Genomic DNA, 19,881 nt, shown 5'->3' with positions numbered 1-19,881 from the left:
ATCATCAAAAGATCCCTTTGATGTCGTTCTTAAAGAAGACACCAGAAAGTGGTATTTCTTATAATAATAGGAGTGGTGAAGTGTTTATTTCATGCATAAATTATTAAAATAACGACTTGAAAGTTGGCGGATTTTACGTTTTGTTAGCATTTTGTGATGTTATGCGAACAGTTTACTAAGTAAAATGAGTAACTTATATTCATACCTGCGTCACAGTATTACAAGTTACAATATAATTCCTATATTGTAATTCTGTGCCTGCGTTATGACTGTGAAAATCACAAATGTATTTAGTTTAAATTTTTAATGAAATAGAGACACCTTTTAATTCGTTTGTGTTAATAATGGATCGATACATACTATGTATTAGGATAAGAATCATGAAATTGACTGCTTGCTTTTAAAGTACAGCTAAATACTAAGACACAACTTTTGGAAATAACCTCCGGTCTCTAAAAATGATAGTTTGTTTAAACTTCGTCAGGTTAGAAACTATATCTTGAAAATATTTATTGACAAGTTAAAATATACAATTAATTATTAACGTATATGGAATTGTGAAATAAGTTTTATACTTGAACGTTCTGCCCACGCTTTGCTAGCGTTTATTTCTAGCTATCTACAGCTGTTTTTAGAAACTTTTATATTACACTTTCTACCACTCGAGTATTATTTTCGTTACCAAACCCGATATCCCATTTATCTTTATATCAAGTTAGTTGTTTCATATTATGTGAAAATAAACGGACAACTTTTATGATATACTAGCGGTCCGCCCCGGCTTCGCCCGTGGTACATATTTCGCAATAAAAGGTAGCCTATGTTCTTTCTCAGGGCCTAAAGATTGTCTGTGCCAAATTACATCAAAATCGGTCCAGTAGTTTATGCGTGAAGACCATACATACATAAAAACCTTTCCTCTTTATAATATTAGTATAGAAGATAACATCTTTTACATGGACATTCATGTTAATGCTTCCTAAAAAAACATCAACATCCATAGAGTCTAGTAAACGTCATATGCACAATAAATTTTGCCACGGGATTATAGCCTTTCGTGCCTTATTGATATCACCAAGTCACTTGTAGTGAAGGCTTTGATGGATCCGTAGGCGTAACTAACATGGACTTAAATAAATGAATATTCCTTTCGCGAAAGATAACAGGAAGAATAAAAGATAATGGAGCATTGTTAATGCATTGAGTGGATCATTATCATCAACATTTAAAGCTATTAAAATAAAAATATTAAAATAAGAAACCGTCATCCCATCCTCTACTGCTACTGCAAACATGCCTTCATCAGGAGCTGTTACATTAATATTTTCAAAATACATATTATGTTACTTAAAATTTATCAACAGAGATTTGTACTTAGGTAGTTGGTGCGATTACAATATTAAGAAATAATATTTAATTTTGTCCTGTAGTTTTTGTCATCGACGAAAAAAACATTCAAACACGAATTTTGTATTTCAAAAGTAAATAATTTCAACAAAAGCTAGTATCCTTTAAATAAATGTAAAACCTTCATCTAAAGCGACATTGATTCTTGAAATCCAAATTCATTAGACCTTTTATAAAATGCTTAAACAAAACTTTGGATTTCATTCATGTCCAAGGCTTTGTTAAATAGAGCTAAATTGAAAATTCATGGAATTCTAGTAATAATATTATAGACGCAATGTCTACGTACAGAATGATTGCTCAAACTCAAACATTTATTTAAAAAATATGAATTATTCAATAAGACTTCTTTATAAGCACTTTTGAATCGTCATAACATTTTTTACATTTACCACCGATGCTAATATAATTTTTAGGCTATTAAGTTTCTAAACATATTAAATAAACGACGTATTTTGTAATAATCTAAACTTTTAATGGATGGTCTCTTTCTTTCATTGGTTTTTATCATAGAAATCTAAATAACAAGACACATAGAAGTGCTCTAATGTCATAATTCGTATGAAAACCGCTGTCGCCAAAATCAACACATTCAAACCGAAAGCTAAACAGTACACACAAGTAAACTATGCCTTTTATTGGACAGCTTGATTTTAGTGAAAACTAACTTATCTATTAAATTAAGCTTTTGAATATGTATCCTAACGCACGAATTTACGGTTTATTTTAGAATAACATCCCTAAGTATATGAGACTTTTTGCTCCAATACGAACAAACGTGATAATAAGAATGGTCGACTGTGTCATTCATTGTTATTTCGATTACTATGGTGACACTCGTAATACTTGTAAATATTCTATAATTTTAAGGAAAAACGGCATTATTTCTGAAAAAATATATTTTCCGATGAAATATTATTCCTTTATAAGTATAATTACAACTTGTGGAAGAATTTCCGCAATGGGAATTGCTGAAACACACCATGTATACACTCATACGTCCCCAGAGCAACTGAACAGTGACGAATGCACTGGTGATGTGCAAATCACCTGAGTGGCGACAAGGTCACGCACGCTTACGACTTCTAGTGTCTTGTTATTTAGATTTCTATGGTTTTTATTTACTTCAATGTAGAGAACATAAAAATCAACTCAGAAAATTGCATATTTAGATATATAGTTAATGTGTAGTTATTAGCTTGCCAAAAAGAAAAAGTAAGTTTTTTTATTATTTTCTGTTAATAGGGAGACAAATAAAATTCATTTTTTATACAATATAATATTTTATATTTATTATACAAAGAATAAGAGATCTTGTATGTTAGTTCATTTTAAATTGAAATACGCAGCTATATAAAATAAGTCTTATTGTAATAAAAGCTTAATGCTTTGACTATATTATAATAAATCTATTAATAAAATAAGACATTTCAAAATATTTCATGTGAAGTTAACTGTAAACCAATCAAAAGTGTTGTGAAATTTGAAAATATTTACCTCAATTGTTTTTTTACTTTAGTTCAAATCTATTTGTGTCTTAAATTTAATAAATATTTAATATCCTTATAATTTATAAACTCGATAAAAATGGAACAAAATGTCCGTACATGTTATTTATTATAAGTATCAGTAATTACCATTTTGACTTGACATTCTTAACCCTTATTCATAAACTCGTAGAGTCCGCAAAGAGACATTCGTTTAATTATCAATTACTCTATCTGTACTTTAAGGTTTATGTTTTTTTTATTATTTTCAGTTGTTTTAACAAGGTATAAATTATACTTTTGTTATCTTACATCATTAAATTCATGAAAAAGGGTTTAGTAACCAACATAATATCTAATACTTATAAACAAGGGGTTGCAAATATCTCAATTCAGAGGACAAAGTCGAGTCATCTTTAGCCAACTCCGCGACCATTTCCTTGGCTCTATTGTTCGCGTAGTCATGTCCGCAGTCATGCCGCTCTACCATCTTGGAAAGCGCCAGGCTGAGTTGCGCGCGCGCACCGCCGCTTGATGATTCTACTAGGGTCTTCATCACGTCGGGGGAGAATCCCTGGTGATAAAAATATAGGTTAAATAACACAAAAACACCCTCTAATATGACCTTAAATTATTGTATGGTCATCGATCCTCGATAAGGGTACATAATTTTGAATTAAATCGGTTCGTTTAAGTGGTTTAAAATCGGCTCTAAAGGAGTCAATATACACGTATATGAACCTACCGGTAAAGCTAATCTCAGCGTCTATAGTAACATTTTAAGGGAATTATTATAATTTAAGATTGTTTGATGTCAGATAATCTGCCCATACACCACAAGATGATAAAGGTAGAGATAAATAATATTTGTAAGCATGATACACAAAAATATAAAAAAGCTGAAAAATTTTTTTGACTGCCCTAATCTCAGGAACTAATGGACGGGAATAAATGGTGAAAAATTCTTCCACCATTGGATTTGTACGTAATCCCTGAGTGCTATAGGTGTTAATCTTATTTATCAGATAGTCTGTCGGCTGTCCGTGACAGCGCTGTAAAAGCCTGAAGTATCAGTTTTCATTTAGATTGTGATTGATTGAAGTAGATTATTTGTTTTAAAAACTAGATATCCTTTATACATTTTATTGGATTAAAAAAGGAGAGCCGGTTATCTTAGTAACGAAAACTTTTATAAACATTAACTTGGCTAGAAATAAAAGCTTTCAAAGGACAAGCCAATATTTATGTCGCCTTCACCAAAAGTGCGTTGTTATTGTTCCTACAATGAAACTTGGAATTATATACTAGGATAAGTTTCACTATAAACCGGACCTTGACCTCAGATTAGTTTGGGGACATATCAAAACAGTATAACGAAGATTTGAGGAAAACAAAGTAATAAAATCGCTAGTGATTGGTCTGATCCCATTTATGGGTACGTATTTGTCAAATGATTATAGCTTTACTAGCTGCCACCCGCAGCTTCGCCCGCGCAGTCAAAGAAAGACCCGCATAGTTCCCGTTCCCGTAGGATTTCCGGGATTGCGTCATTTTCCCGGGATAAAAAGTAGCCTATGTCCTTTCTCGGGTATCAAAATATCTCCATACCAAATTTCATGAAAATTGGTTCAGTAGTTTAGGCGTGATTGAGTAACAGACAGACAGACAGACAGAGTTACTTTCGCATTTATAATATTAGTATGGATTGTTCTAGTAGACTATATTCTAAATGCGATCTTTCTGGTAAATAGTTTGACGTGACCTTTGTGTTGTATAAATGTATGGACTGCGGCTTCGCTCGCTTTGTCTAAAACCTAATATTTTATTTACTAAAACCTTCTTCTTGAATCATCTATCTATTAAAAGAAACGCAACACAATCCGTTGTAGTTTTAAAGATTTTAGCCTTAGATTTTAGCATACATAGGGTCATAGGGATATACGGACAGAGAAAGCGACTTTGTTTTATACTATGTAGTGATATGCTGTGTTGTTGTCTTAAGATTACAGGGTAGTTAGTAGGTATTATAATTATTTTACATCAAAGAGAAGATCTCATATAAATTTTGTGTTAATGTAGAAGAACTTATTTACGTCTTTTATCAGGTATTCTTAATGTAGGTACTACCTAATAAATTACTTCAAGCCACTAAACAAAATATTATTTATATCGAAAAGACACAACAAAGTCATCAGTGCTATCTACTTTAAAAAATATCACTTAAAATAAATCGCTGTCATTTAAAATGCTATAATACTGGAAAACCCCAGTCAACGACCCTTGAGAATACATCCACAGTTTAAGGTTTTATTTCTTTTCTCAAGAGAAAACATCGGAATGCATTTGAATGATATATCAAAGATTAGTATGAGCTTGTTATTTTTTATGTATTGCTTGATATCCGTCTGAGTTGTTTTAAAGTCTTGTTGTTTGTGTAATAAATCGCTGGGACTACGAATGTGTTTATTTTAAAATATAAGTAAGATCATTCAAATGTAGAGAATATGTGAGATTTTAAGAATAAAACGATTTAACAGAAAGATATTAATGTTATACTGGAAACGTATAAGAATTCAGCAAAGATTTCTTTTCCTATTTCTGTTTTGATAAGAATTATACCAACTCACAACGGAAGACCTTACAGATAGATTTGCTCCGTTGACGACATTATTATACTAGATGAAGCCCCTGATATTGATCACATTACAAATCCAACGACATTAAGCATTGACATTACGAATATATTTTTTACTATGCTTTTTAAGACTAGGTACTTATATGTTTGTATGCTAATGTGTAACCAATTGATTAAACTTTGAACCACTCTAAATATATACTTTGCGAACTTATAGAATGTTAACTATAGTTATTTCATGTACGATTAGGGCGAACAGTTTCAGAATCAGAGATTAATAGATAATACATACTTTAAATAAAATAACTAAAGAATAAACTTACGCTATAATCCGACAATCTCTGCTTCTTCGCGTCTCTGCTCAACAGATCGTACAATAACAACAGTCTCAAATTGGACGACGACAATTTTCCCTTCGACGACGGTTCAGCAGGATTGGCCCTTAACCCTTCCCAGATATCCACCACCCTGTCATCATCAGGGTCCCTTGCCATCCTGATCATATCCCTCACGTTCGGTGATAGATACTGCAAGTTCTCTTCATCTATATCATCATCACCAGAACGACTGGATACTTTTAGATCATCGTAAGGTGGTAGCAAATGGGGATCGTTAGGTGCTGGCTCCATAATGGGCTTAACTTGCTCGTTGTGCGCAGACAATAATGGCTCTTCTGTGTTCGTCTCTTGGGGGTGTATTAGCGTGTATTGGGAGTGCTGTTCGACTGGCAAGAGCACGAAGGGCTCGGTTTTATGGTGCAGCCGGTCGGAAGGTTTCGGTGGAGATGATGGCGAGTATAAACCTGGCTTGTGATGCTTTGTGGTGAGGTCGCTGTAACATTTTAGGTTAAAATGTATATTATAGATCTGGAGACTATATTTTATGTGAGTAATATATGAAAAATTTAATTTAATAATTACGATTATTGATGATAACTTTTGATAAAATACAATATACTAATTTAGGTAATTTGTACTCATAAAAAGTAGAAAGGATAATATACTATTGAAAACACCACCTATGTAAGTATTCGAATATTATTTTATATTTCAGAATAATTCATAAGCACATTAATATTCTGTTTATTGTTTAGTTAGCCAATTACAATTATCTAGAAAATTAAATTGGTATCTCTCGTCTAGACAGTCGGGTTATGGCTTACCAGTTAATTAACTGTGCAAGTTTAATATTTGTGTGAAATAAACATAAATAATTGTGAAAATTAGGAATACTAAGTATATTATTTTCTAGTGTTTGACTTTACGCGAGTATTATACATTTAGAAATTAAAGACTTTTTAACGGAGACTGTCTCCCCGTGACGCTCGCTGTAAAGTGTTCGAAACGTCGGGAAAATAATAATATTATTTATAATGAAAAAATCGCGTTTAAAATCCGTTAAAAGTCTCTAATTTCTAAATACTATATTATTGTTATATTTTATTTCAGTGGTTTTAATTTGCCGTTAAAGTGCAAAACGGAAAATACATGTACATATTATTACTAAATAGATAGCATAAAAATAGAAGCGTCAAGAAGAAGCTTATAGTCATCCAATCTACACAATAAAGAGGAAATGAAAGAAAGTTGGAGAAAAAAATTAAAAAGATGCTCTACCAATGAACCTACTTAGTAGTTACTAGCTGCTGAAAAGTTGTTTTACAGGTATAAAAATAAGTGACTGAAGTATACAACTCAGAATGACATAGAGAAAATAAAAGTACTGAGTCCTCAAACCTTTTCATTTATATGAAAATATTTTGAAAGACTTTATATAGGTAGTCTTTTTGTTATTCTATCTGTTTGTAGAGTCGGAACATTTTATAGAGCACGTGTCGCAATATTTCATACGTCAATTCAAAGAATGAAAGGGAATTGACATAATTTTATTTTCTATTGCGTATGTGAGTCGAATGCAGGAATACTTTAGCGGCAACCTTGCCGAATTTATTGAGTGCGCGTCTAATGCAAATTTATCTCTATAATACTGACATATTGAGGGATTTGGTTAGGGTTGCCACGTTTTTGGTATATAAAATAGTTTATGTGCGTCTTATATAGAAGTCTGTTACATTTAGGGTTGATCATTGTTGTAATGTGGTAGTACGTTGTTGTAACACGTTGTTTGACTGTTTTCTTTATATTGTAGAGTCTGTTATATTTAGGGTTGTTGTAATAATGTATATAGTATATATATAAATAAATATGAATACGGAGCTTCATTCTACACCTTGCTAGTATACTTACAATTTTTTTCTTCCAATGAAACAGTGATACAGCCTTTATAGAAAAAAAATATTTTAAAAACCTTGTTACCTAATTGCCTGGAAGAGATCACTTTTAAGTGATAAGGCCGCCGAATAAACTACATATTTTGCTTTGTATACATAAGTAATAAGTTTCCCATGTATAGTTTTATTAAAGAGTAATAAATAAATAAATATATAAAAGTAAGCAGAAAGCATAGACCATCACCTAAGCCCGTATCTCATGTACCATCCTCTCGGCAAGCTGCTAAAGTAATCATGGTTTACATACAGTGGTTTAGGGGTGGTGGGGGGTGGTTTTTGTGGTACGTCATCTTTGACCTCGAATGACATCTGGTCTGTGAGGTGCGCGATCACCTGCATGGCGACAGGTAAGTATGAGTCGGAAAGTTGGACCTGCTGTTTGGCTGAGTGCACCTGGAAAAAATACGTAGTATTGTATAAAAATCTGTAATAATACATATTATAAAGCTAAAGACTCTGTTTATTTGTTTGGACTAGCTAATCTCACGAACTACTGGTCTGATTTGAAAAATTATTTCGGTATTAGATAGCCGATTTATCGAGAGAGGCAAGGCTATATTATATCATCACGCTTTGACCAACAGGGCCGGAGCTGCGCGGGTGAAACCGCGGAAAATGTTTTGTATCGAATTACATATTTATTTATTAACTGTATTTCCTATCATAATCAATAAAACCTTTTTTTAGCTGTTCCATTGCAAATTTATAAGTGATAGCATAGCCAACGGTTATATTTTCAACAAGTTCATCTCAAGAAACCGTTCAACATGTATCTTCATAAATCAAGTCAGAAACCTCATTTATTAATTAATGTTTAACGAAGAGCATGCGGCGACAGAAATAAAGACGTACTTCAATTATAATTAACGAAGAAAATTCTAATTAATTTGCTCTCGTCTCAGGAAGCACCATACAATAAACATTGATTTAATTTTGCTTCATCATCATCATCATCAGCCCATATACGTTCCCACTGCTGGGACACGGGCCTCCTATGAGGGAACAGGCCATAATCCACCACGCTGGCCAAGTGCGTGTTGGCGGATGACACATGTCGTCGAACTTTTTAATTCTTCGACATGTCGGTTTCCTTACGATGTTTTCCTTCACCGTTCGAGCAGTGAAGTAATTTTGCTTATTTTGTGCTAAAATTGGAAACGTGCTTTGTAAAAATCGTTTTGGAGGGTTTCGAGGTTTTTGGATGATTTTAACAAGTCGTAAACTATGGAGGTACCTAGTTCGTAAAAGATATCTCGTAAAATACTGAATAAGTATTTTTTCAGTTAATATCGGCTTTACGCAAGTAATTAAACGTGTAAAATAACATTTAATTATAATTAACCTTCGCATTACATTAAAAAATATGTGTTTGCTGTAACGTAGTGCCAAATTTTATCAAAATTAGTTCACTAGAAACATCATATTTTAAGCTACCTGAATAACCAATTTTAAGAAAAAAAGTCTATAGCTTATGAGGGAAGGAAATAATTAAATCAAAAACTGTTCATCCAAGTTCCAACTTAATTTAACAGAATAAGTACCTATATTTCGGAAATCTCCTTAAAAACATAGTTAACATAGAAATTAATCAAAACCACGAATGATAATTACCATCGATTAAGGTCGTGACCTTATTCTCATTTCTTCAGTGAGCACGTTTAATTCGAATTAGGATCAAACGAAACTTACAAATATATTAACCTATTTACTATTATACTAGTTACTTGCCCGGCTTTGCTCGATAAAATATATATGTAAAGATATACATTTAACATAGCGGCAGCGTAATTAGTTCGGTGAAGATGTGTAATGGTAAAAGAATAAAAAATCGGTCGACTGGTTTTTGGGTTGAATCTTAACAATCATAAAAAAATCAAACATTTTCTGTTTGTACTAATACTAAGTAGTATATAGATAATATGGAATACAGGTTATTCGTATTGAGACCGTGGTAAATATCCTTACAAGTAGGTAATACAGCTATGTACATATTTTAAATAAGTATTCCGTTATTTTTCAATCTTTCGTTTGTTCTTGTACTGTGAAGAAGCTGTTTTCTTAACATGGGATTTTTCTAGTTATCAAGATAGAGCTTTTTTTATATTCTACATCTTTTGAAGCTCAAAAAATATTTATTGTATTGAGCCAATTATATAAAATATATATTCGTCGTAGGATAATCTACTGAAGAAAATCGTATACAGTTCGAACAATCAAAAAGAAAATCATGAAAATATTTTCACTACAACGATATTAAATGATATTTTTAACCAAATCGAAAGCTTGTCAATCTGAGCCCCATTGTTCGGTTGGAAAGTGAAAACTCATAAATATTCATTCGGCCTTACTCGTCCTATTCAACCACAATGTCTGTTTGTCAGTGTATTTGTCACACTTTTAGAATGCCTTTAGCGGTTAGCCTCTGGTTTTACAAAACATCAAAGAAAGATAAGATTTATATTTATTTATTATATTGTGATATTATATTGTGATGTGCACAAGAAAGTAATTGTGACACTAAACAATATTTTAAATCAAGAAGTTTATGTGACAAACATAACAATAGAGAATGCAATAATTTATGAATGATCTGAGTAAATAAGTACCTATATTGTAAAATCGACGAAATCTTTGTTATAAAATAAATTACGTATTTCGACATTTAAAGCCAGAAATATCAATTGCAATACCTCATAACACTTAAAAATAATAACTAAATCAGTTGCTATAAAAAAGAAGGTTATACTGTACTTACCAAAACATTTTTGCCCATCTGTAGAAAGACTGCGAATAATAACACTTGCCGCAACATGGTTGAAACCTGAAATATAAGAAAATAAAGTGTAAATTACATCAATAATATTATGTAAAATTATTCAGAAAGTCGGAAAAGTTTGCACTAGTTTGATTTTCCGCTTTTTGTACTATTTATTTTTGTACTATTCTGAAAATTTATTAGAGAATGAGTCCTTTTATGACATTAAAAAATCCTCACCGAGATGTGAATACAAATTTTATTAAATACCAGTCAATATAATACTAGAATATTGTCTGAGATACTCTATGTCTCTGTTTCTATATATGTTATAGAAATAACGATGCCATGAACATACACACAGATCAATTTATACACATATAGATATTAAAAGAGAACCGTTAAAAAGATTTGCGAAGAATATTAAAAGTGTTTTATTTTTATAGTAAAATAGTAAATATGATTTAATTTAATATTTTTGATTAACCAATGTACTTATACCTAAACTCAATGCACGCGTGTCCAATAAGAAAGTTATTTTTGACTGCCTACTTACATTGGCAGTGAATTCATTGTTATATAATGAATGTCGTAAGATTGAGTAATAAATATTAGTATTGTATGTACAACTAGCTTTCCGCCCGCGGATTCACCCGCGTTTACATATAATGCGGGTTAGTTCCCGTTCCCGAGGGATTTCCGAGATAAAATCTAGGTATCCTATGTGTTAATTCAAGTTACCCTCTATATGTATGCTTAATTTCATTGTAATCGGTTCAGTAGTATTTGCGTGAAAGAGTAACAAACATACATACCTACACATACACATACATCCATCCTCACAAACTTTCGTATTAATTATAATATTAATAGGATGTACAGTTTAAGTAATTAAAAAGCAGTATTACTTCCAGTATGGCAAAGTGATGGCGCTAGACGCTAGACGACCTATACAGGGTGTCCCACTGTTGGTATACTAAGCTCAAAGGAGGTTATAGTTTTGCATACGCTGAGTACGTTAAAAATACTTATAAAATTCCAGGAGCAGTTTTTTTTTCAAATAGATAAATTCTTAAAACTCTATGTGTACAGTGTACACCCTTAACAAGCAACCCGCCCAGCTTTACTACCAGCACGTGACCTATCGTTTAATATTATGTTTTCATAGACAAATTGCTCACATTAGCGAAGCGGTATATGCCGGCTGCGCGAAGCTAGAGAAGGAAACATTTTTTGAAATTTTTGATGTAATTTTGTTGTTTAAGTATTTTTTATGTGATCAGTGTATGCAAAACTATAAGTCCCTTCGCGCATAGTATACCAATAGTGGGACACCCTGTATAGCACTATTACTTTTCCACACTGGATAAAATACTGCTTTAAGACATCATGGTTACCAATAAGCAATATGCAGTCCCATAGGAGCTAATCATTCTGAAAATATTGTGACTTCGAATAGCTCTAGGGAAATTAGTTTGATTAACATTTCAATGCTTAGATATATCACAGAAACTCTAGTTAATTTGACACAAGAAAACGATGCGTATTTATCTATACTAATATTATAAAGAGGAAAGGTTCGTATGTATGTATGTATGTATGGTTTTCACGCATAAACTACTGGACCGATTTTGATGAAATTTGGCACAGATAATCTTTAGACCCTGAGAAAGAACATAGGCATCCTTTTATTGCGAAATATTTACCAAGGGCGAAGCCGGGGCGGACTGCTAGTCGTTAGATATGGTTATTAATGATTTTTATTTGAATTTATAACAAAAGAATATATATGTTATCATTAGATATTATTATTAATTGTTAAAAATGCTTGTTAAGAAATAAAAACCGTTCGTTTTTAGTTATATTCTAGAAAAAAAATGACATATTTTTCTTTGGTTTAACGAAGCTTGGCAATTGCGGATCTTATAAAATTTAACGCCTTGTAAAATAACATTGTAAGAACGATGAAACTCGTCATAAAAAAGAGTCAGGCGTTTTAAGGTTAGGCGTCGTAAAATTTATGGCCGCCGTTAAAGTGAACAACAATTTAATACATGCAAAACGACTGAGATAATTTAGTGAGATTTGGGAAATACAATTTATGGGGGTAAGATTTTTACCTGAGTCAACAGTGCTAAATTTGTTGATTTTGAAGAAATATTCATACCTACTTTGTGAAAGTAACTTAATATTATCTAAACAGATATATAATTTGAATGCTATATTTTGTGCTCATTTTCAATAAATTCAGCCTATGTGCGTGTATTTATATGCCATATTTAATAGATAATAAAAAAATAAGTCTTTCTTTTGATGTAACATGACTATAAATAATTCCATGTGATATTATGTCTCTTCTCATTAGGAAAATCTGGCACAAAATAATAATTAAACGAAAATACTTTATAGATAACTAGCGGCCCGCCCCGGCTTCGCCCGTGGTACATGTTTACGTTTTCTCTACATAAAAACCATCCTCGTACTTCAAGGAATATAATAAAAAAAGAATTATCGAAATCGGTTCAGCCGTTCTCGAGTTATGAGCTTACCAACACATTTTGCGATTCATTTTTATATATAAGATATTGTGAAATATGTAAAACGTAATTAAAAGTACGTATTCACGATATGGTAACTTAATAACATCTAATACTCTACAAAATACATATAGACTTAAACCCAAATAAGAACAACGTTACTTTTTAAATAATTTTCTAAAATTATTTAAAAAGTTCAAGTTAATAACATAACATGATTACTATTTAGTCCACTGAATGAGTCCCTCCAAGGGGGGTCTAGAGTGCGTGAGTTAGTAACGTAAGATGTTTCTTCGGAATCATGTCAAGAGTCCCTAGGTAATAAACATACTAAAACCCCGGGCCACTAGGAGGAGCCCCGGAGTGCGGGGAGGGGGGAAATGGGTCCATTTTTTCATTTTTCACTTAAATCTCAAAAACGGTACATGTTAGAGAAAAACTTTCAAGGAAAAGTTGAAAGGCCATAAAATTATCTACAAGTTGTACCTGAATCATTTTTTCCTATATCCTACCGTTTCTGAGTTATACGCAGTAAAACATGATTTTGGCTTCAACAATTTCCACATCAATCGATCAAAAAATATTTCTTTCTTCCAAAAAACTCAAAAGTGCAACTTGTGACCGATACTGATAGATTGCTCTTAATTAGGTCTATAATTGGTAAAATAAACACATTCCTCCATGGAAGCCTTTAGGAGGAATCGATTGTCAAAATATTATATTAGGGCAGTTTGAGTTACTGAACTTGATCTTTTTATTTTTTTCTTCCAAAAAACTCAAAAGTGCAACTTGTGACCGGTACAGATAGATTGCTCATAATTAGGTCTATCATTGCTAAAAATACCAGATTCCACCACGGAGGCGTTTACGGGGAATTGAATTTTATCAGGGTAGTTACGATACATGAACTTTTTATTTTTTTTTCTTCCAAAAAGCTCAAAAGTGCAACTTGTGACCGGTACAGATAGATTGCTCATAATTAGGTCTATCATTGATAACAATACCAGATTCCACCATGGAGGCGTTTACGGGGAATTGAATTTTATTAGGGTAGTTAGTTAAAAAGTTCATGTATCGTAACTACTCAATAAAATTCAATACCTCCTAAACGCCTCCATGGTGGAATCTGGTTTTTTTATCAATGATAGACCTAATTATGAGCAATCTATCGGTACCGGCCACAAGTTGCACTTTTAAGTTTTTTTGGAAGAAAAAAAATAAAAAGTTCAAGTATCGTATCTACCCTAATAAAATTCAATTCCCCGTAAACGCCTCCGTGGTGGAATCTAGTATTTTTATCAATGATAGACCTTATTATGAGCAATCTATCTGTACCGGTCACAAGTTGCACTTTTGAGTTTTTTGGAAGAAAAAAATAAAAAGATCAAGTTCAGTAACTCAAACTACCCTAATATAGTATTTTGACAATCGATTCCTCCTAAAGGCTTCCATGGAGGAATGTGTTTATTTTACCAATTATAGACCTAATTAAGAGCAATCTAACAGTACCGGTCACAAGTTGCACTTTTGAGTTTTTTGGAAGAAAAAAATAAAAAGATCAAGTTAGGTAACTCAAACTACCCTAATATAGTATTTTGACAATCGATTCCTCCTAAAGGCTTCCATGGAGGAATGTGTTTATTTTACCAATTATAGACCTAATTAAGAGCAATCTATCAGTATCGGTCACAAGTTGCACTTTTGAGTTTTTTTGGAGAAAAAAAATAAAAAGTTCAAGTATCGTAACTACCCTAATAAAATTCAATTCCCCGTAAACGCCTCCGTGGTGGAATCTGGTATTTTTATCAATGATAGACCCAATTATGAGCAATCTATCTGTACCGGTCACAAGTTGCACTTTTGAGTTTTTTGGAAGAAAAAAATAAAAAGATCAAGTTCAGTAACTCAAACTACCATAATATAATATTTTGACAAACGATTCCTCCTAAAGGCTTCCATGGAGGAATGTGTTTATTTTACCAATTATAGACCTAATTAAGAGCAATCTATTAGTACCGGTCACAAGTTGCACATTTGATTTTTTTGGAAGAAAGAAATATTTTTTGATCGATTGATGTGGAAATTGTTTGAGCCAAAATCATGTTTTACTGCGTATAACTCAGAAACGGTAGGATATAGGAAAAAATGATTCAGGTACAACTTGTAGATAATTTTATGGCCTTTCAACTTTTCCTTGAAAGTTTTTCTCTAACATGTACTGTTTTTGAGATTTAAGCGAAAAATGAAAAAATGGACCCATTTCCCCCCTCCCCCCACTCCGGGGCTCCTCCTAGTGGCCCGGGGTTTTAGTATGTTTATTACCGAGGGACTCTTGACATGTTTCCGAAGAAACATCTTACGTTACTAACTCACGCACTCTAGAACTTTTTATTCAATGGACTAATTATAAAGGCGAAAGTTTGTAAGGATGTATGGATGTATGGATGTTTGTTACTTTTTCACGTAAAAACTACTGAACCGATTACAATGAAATTTAGCACACATATAGAGGGTAACTTGGATTAACACATAGGATAGGTTTTATCCCGGAAATCCCACGGGAACGGGAACTATGCGGGTTTTCCTTTGAAAATACGGGCGAAGCCGCGGGCGGAAATCTAGTAACATGATATTTTCATGATGATTTGCTATCAAAGCCTCTAATAAAGTCCACCAACAAATGAAAATCGAGATAATAAGCCTGAAATAAATACTATTTCGTTCCATTATTTTATAGAACAAACCATAACTCAACAGCTTCCGTGTAAGATAAGATAAGCAATAACAGTAAATTAGACATAGAAAGGCTGGAAATCTGGGTCTAACGGCTTCTGTAGGGCCCACTTTATACCTAGCTAAATACCTTTTATGGGCTAAATAAATTGGAACTATGGTATTGACATGGACATTAAGACTGAAACATCTTTTACATTTTGGACATGATTTTAACGGGTTCTGAAGCAATTTATTTATTTAATACGAAGACTAAAAAGCTTGCCTGGTAGAGATGATTTAAAGCTATAAGGTCACCATTTCTACATTAATTAAAGCTGTTTTGTATTGTGTTATTATTTTATAGAATAAATAATAATGATGTAATTACATTTAAATATATGTTTTGTACATGACTAGTAAAAATATATTACAATATACACAAAAAAATAAATAGATATTTATTTATTTCTCTAATTTATGTACATCATAAATAAAATCACGGTCTAAATATAAAAATTCCGACCTGAACCAATCATGTTTAATGAGGGAAGACCCTAAGATATTATTTTGGCGATAAAAAGTGATTTACAGATATCTTAAGAGGACCGGTTTGGCAAGTTAGAAGTTAAATAAGTTTTTGCATATAAATATAATAATATGTAGTTATAATATTATGTACATTTCTTTATGCATAACTAGCGGTCCGCCCCGGCTTCGCCCGTGGTACATGTTTACGTTTTCTCAACATAAGAACCATCCTCGTACTTCAAGGAATATAATAAAAAAAAGAATTATTGAAATCGGTTCAGCCGTTCTCGAGTTATGCGCTTACCATCATATTTTGCGATTCATTTTTATATATAAGAGCATAATTTAGAATACCTTCTAGGGCTTCTAAAAACTTTTGTATTCAAGATTCAGGTCAGCAAACGCTGAGAGGCTAGTTTCTATTTGTTTTTAGTTAGTATTAAACTATTTTATTGTATTTAGTTGTATTTTGTTTTAGGAGAGTGAACAGCTGAATTCTTAATTAGTTTTTATTTCGTAGAACTCTCTTAGTAAATCCTGCAGAATTTCTAATTACCAGGCGCGTAGCTACCCCCGTATCTGCAGTATCAATTATACGGGGCCCCCGCACCAAGGGGGCCCCAACGTGCGTAAGCAAAAATTACTAAAAACTTCCCAAAAAAAATTTTTTTTCAGAAATGATAAAAGTAAAAAAAAAACAGTTTTCTGGCCTCCTGTGTGTATATTTAATTTGAATTGTTTGTAAACATTTTGGAATAAGTGACAGATAGATAATTATGATGAACAAATATTTCATTTAAATTTTAATTTTATGCAAACATTATTTTTCTTTTGTGAGAAATCTTTACCCTTCCTAAGGGCCCCCAAACAAATTTTTATACGGGGCCCCGCCAAGGCACGCTACGCTTCTGCTAATTACTATACGATTTTAAAATTTAGGTAATTTTATACATATACAAACAAGACTTATACAAAGAAAATAGTTAATAGGTTATTGTAGTTTTTTTCTCTATATATTAGTTATAAAGATTACAGTTCAAAAGAAATATTATTTGTCTCGATCATATTAACTACTTAATCAAGTAAGATAAGATCTATTAGAAATGTATTTATATTAAAATATGAATGTATAAATAAATAACCTTTAAAGTTATTATTGTTTTCTAAAGTTTTAATAAAACTTAACACAAAGATGAATCACGCAAATGTCAAATGAATTAGGATGGGCTTTTTTAAAACTTGTTTTGCAATATAAATAAGTTTGGCTTCTAATCAAGGGTCGATGAATAAATATGTATATCCTTAAAGGTGCAATGTTTGATAAAATGCAGTTATATATAATATCAATATTTATTATCCATACTAATATTATAAATGCGAAAGTAACTCTGTCTGTCTGTCTGTTACTCAATCACGCCTTAACTACTGAACCAATTTGCATGAAATTTGGTATAGAGATATTTTGAAACCTGAGAAAGGACATAGGATAGGTTTTATCCCCGAAATCCTACGGGAACGGGTTTTTCTTTGTAAACGCGGGCGAAGCCGCGGGCGGAAAGCTAGTAGGTTTATAAAGAAATAAAAAGGTAGGTTTATTAAAGGGTCAACAACTTCATTTCTTAAATAATCAGCATGTTTTTCATTTAATCTTTGGTTTAAACATATTATAATATTATTTTTTATATTTTTACCGTATTCATGTAAAAATACATGTTATTCTTACTTAAAAACGCTACCTAAAAAGCTAAAATCTATAATATCATTAGAATAAAATCTCTCATCGTGAGATTATATTTGAATTTGTTGATTTTTTAATTTAGGTACTCTTCAGTGACAAAAGTATCGTTATAGTAGTAGATCTGTAGATACATACTCAGAATAACTATTATGATTACAATACTTTATGCAATTTACTTTTGACAAATTAAATATTTATTCATAACTAGAGGTCCGCCCCGGCTTCGCCCGTGGTACATATTTCGCAATAAAAGGTAGCCTATGTCCTTTCTCGGGTATCAAAATATCTCCATACTTACCAAATTTCATGCAAATTGGTTCAGTAGTTTAGGCGTGATTGAGTAACAGACAGACAGACAGAGTTACTTTCGCATTTATAATATTAGTATGGATTAAGATAGGTACGCTTTACATCTATGGATTATTTTTGTATGAAATACAAATAATGAAATACAGGGTGATAAAAACATGGCCCTAGTATTAATTATCTTGTTTATAAATTATAAGCTTTTACCTAAGCGTTTGCGAGAAAGACAACCTAAAGTTTAAATTTCGAGTAATTTTAAATAATAACTGATTTTTGAACACTATTTTTAAGTGACAAGGGCTAATGAAAAAACAAATGTTATAATATTACATACATATATCATTTCTAAATGAATACTAGTTTAAAATAAAACAGAAGAAAACACTAAACTTGTTTCAATTCTAATTCCTAACGTTCATAGAATAACCACTTTTAGATCTTGTTTTTGCCTTATGTATACAATAATAATATCATTAAAGCAAAATATAAAAAATCATAACTTTCTTCCCAATATCGTATTTAACAATATTTTTATATCTAATAAAATAATTAAAAAAATGGTTAACTCACCTCTATATACTCTTGTGATTTGTACAAACGCGTGCGTTCGCTGCGCGCGCGCCGCGATACTGCCGCAGCATCCCTCGAGGATAGTGACCTCAGGCTGTATTGTTAGATCTATATAGAGCTGTTTATACCATGTTCAAACTTGTTTTGGATGATTAATTAGAGAATATATTAAATTATTGCAGGCACATTGATAAATGGATTTGTACTTAGTTTAGAAAAATAGACATTGCCTCGAGACTATCTGAAGGTTCAATTTTTATTTAGAAAAAAAAAATTATATTTATTTAATTTTTAAACTGCCAAATGAATTTTCGCTGTTATTTTTCATGGTATATATTTTGAAAGAACCACTTATGGAATTAGTATTTAGGGTAATGAGACGGGATAATAACATTACAGATCCATTATGAATTTAGACTTGACATCGTTTGATTGATCACTATAATCTATAATCGTTCGCAGTAATGGAAAATTGGTGTCAAAATTATACTGTAATACTTATGGGTTGTTAGCTTAGCTTTCTGTACGCGGTTTCGCGTGCAAATCATTGCAGAAAATTCTAACTGGAAACCATACACAATTTTGGGATTACAATACAAGCATTATCAATCAAGTATTTTATCGATATAATGTCTGTTTATTAGTGTTTTATAATAATATGTCAAGGTTATTGGTATTTTTTTGGTTTTAACAGCTCTATATAGATATTCGTTGAAGACAAACACTGGTCGCGGTCGCGTTCACTGACCACTAATGCTATATTAGCATACACGTAAAATTCGCGACACGCCCGACTGTTGTCAAACATTTTTTAAAATATCCTCAGATTGCTATTATTATTGAAAATCAATATTATAAAGGAGAAGTAATTGATTGATTGTATGTATGGGTTTGAATTTAATCTTCTATCTAT

The 19,881-nt window shown here is 31.8% G+C and overlaps 1 protein-coding gene across 2 annotated transcripts; it reads right to left on the bottom strand.

Moving 5' to 3' along the window:
- Positions 1-2,703: 2,703 nt before the first annotated feature.
- On the bottom strand, positions 2,704-19,057 carry ImpE3 (Ecdysone-inducible gene E3). Of its 2 annotated transcripts, none has more exons than XM_089709015.1 (5): positions 18,965-19,057; positions 10,575-10,640; positions 8,004-8,212; positions 5,853-6,360; positions 2,704-3,468 (listed from the first exon to the last, which is right to left on the bottom strand). In XM_089709015.1, exons 2-5 carry the CDS (start codon positions 10,629-10,631, stop codon positions 3,250-3,252), a joined length of 993 nt encoding a protein of 330 aa, XP_089565141.1. In that variant the 5' UTR covers positions 10,632-10,640; positions 18,965-19,057; the 3' UTR covers positions 2,704-3,249. The 2 variants fall into 2 exon arrangements, with proteins under 2 accessions (XP_089565141.1, XP_089565142.1); XM_089709016.1 differs by having other exon boundaries at positions 2,707-3,468; positions 8,067-8,212; positions 18,965-19,056.
- Positions 19,058-19,881: the final 824 nt, after the last annotated feature.

The sequence above is a fragment of the Colias philodice genome, chromosome 21 (assembly GCF_061535455.1).
Source record: "Colias philodice isolate Cphi_HAF_F1 chromosome 21, ilColPhil1 Martin Lab GWU primary, whole genome shotgun sequence".
NCBI classification, from domain to species: Eukaryota; Metazoa; Arthropoda; class Insecta; order Lepidoptera; family Pieridae; genus Colias; species Colias philodice.
This window is presented reverse-complemented; position numbering and strand designations above follow the sequence as displayed.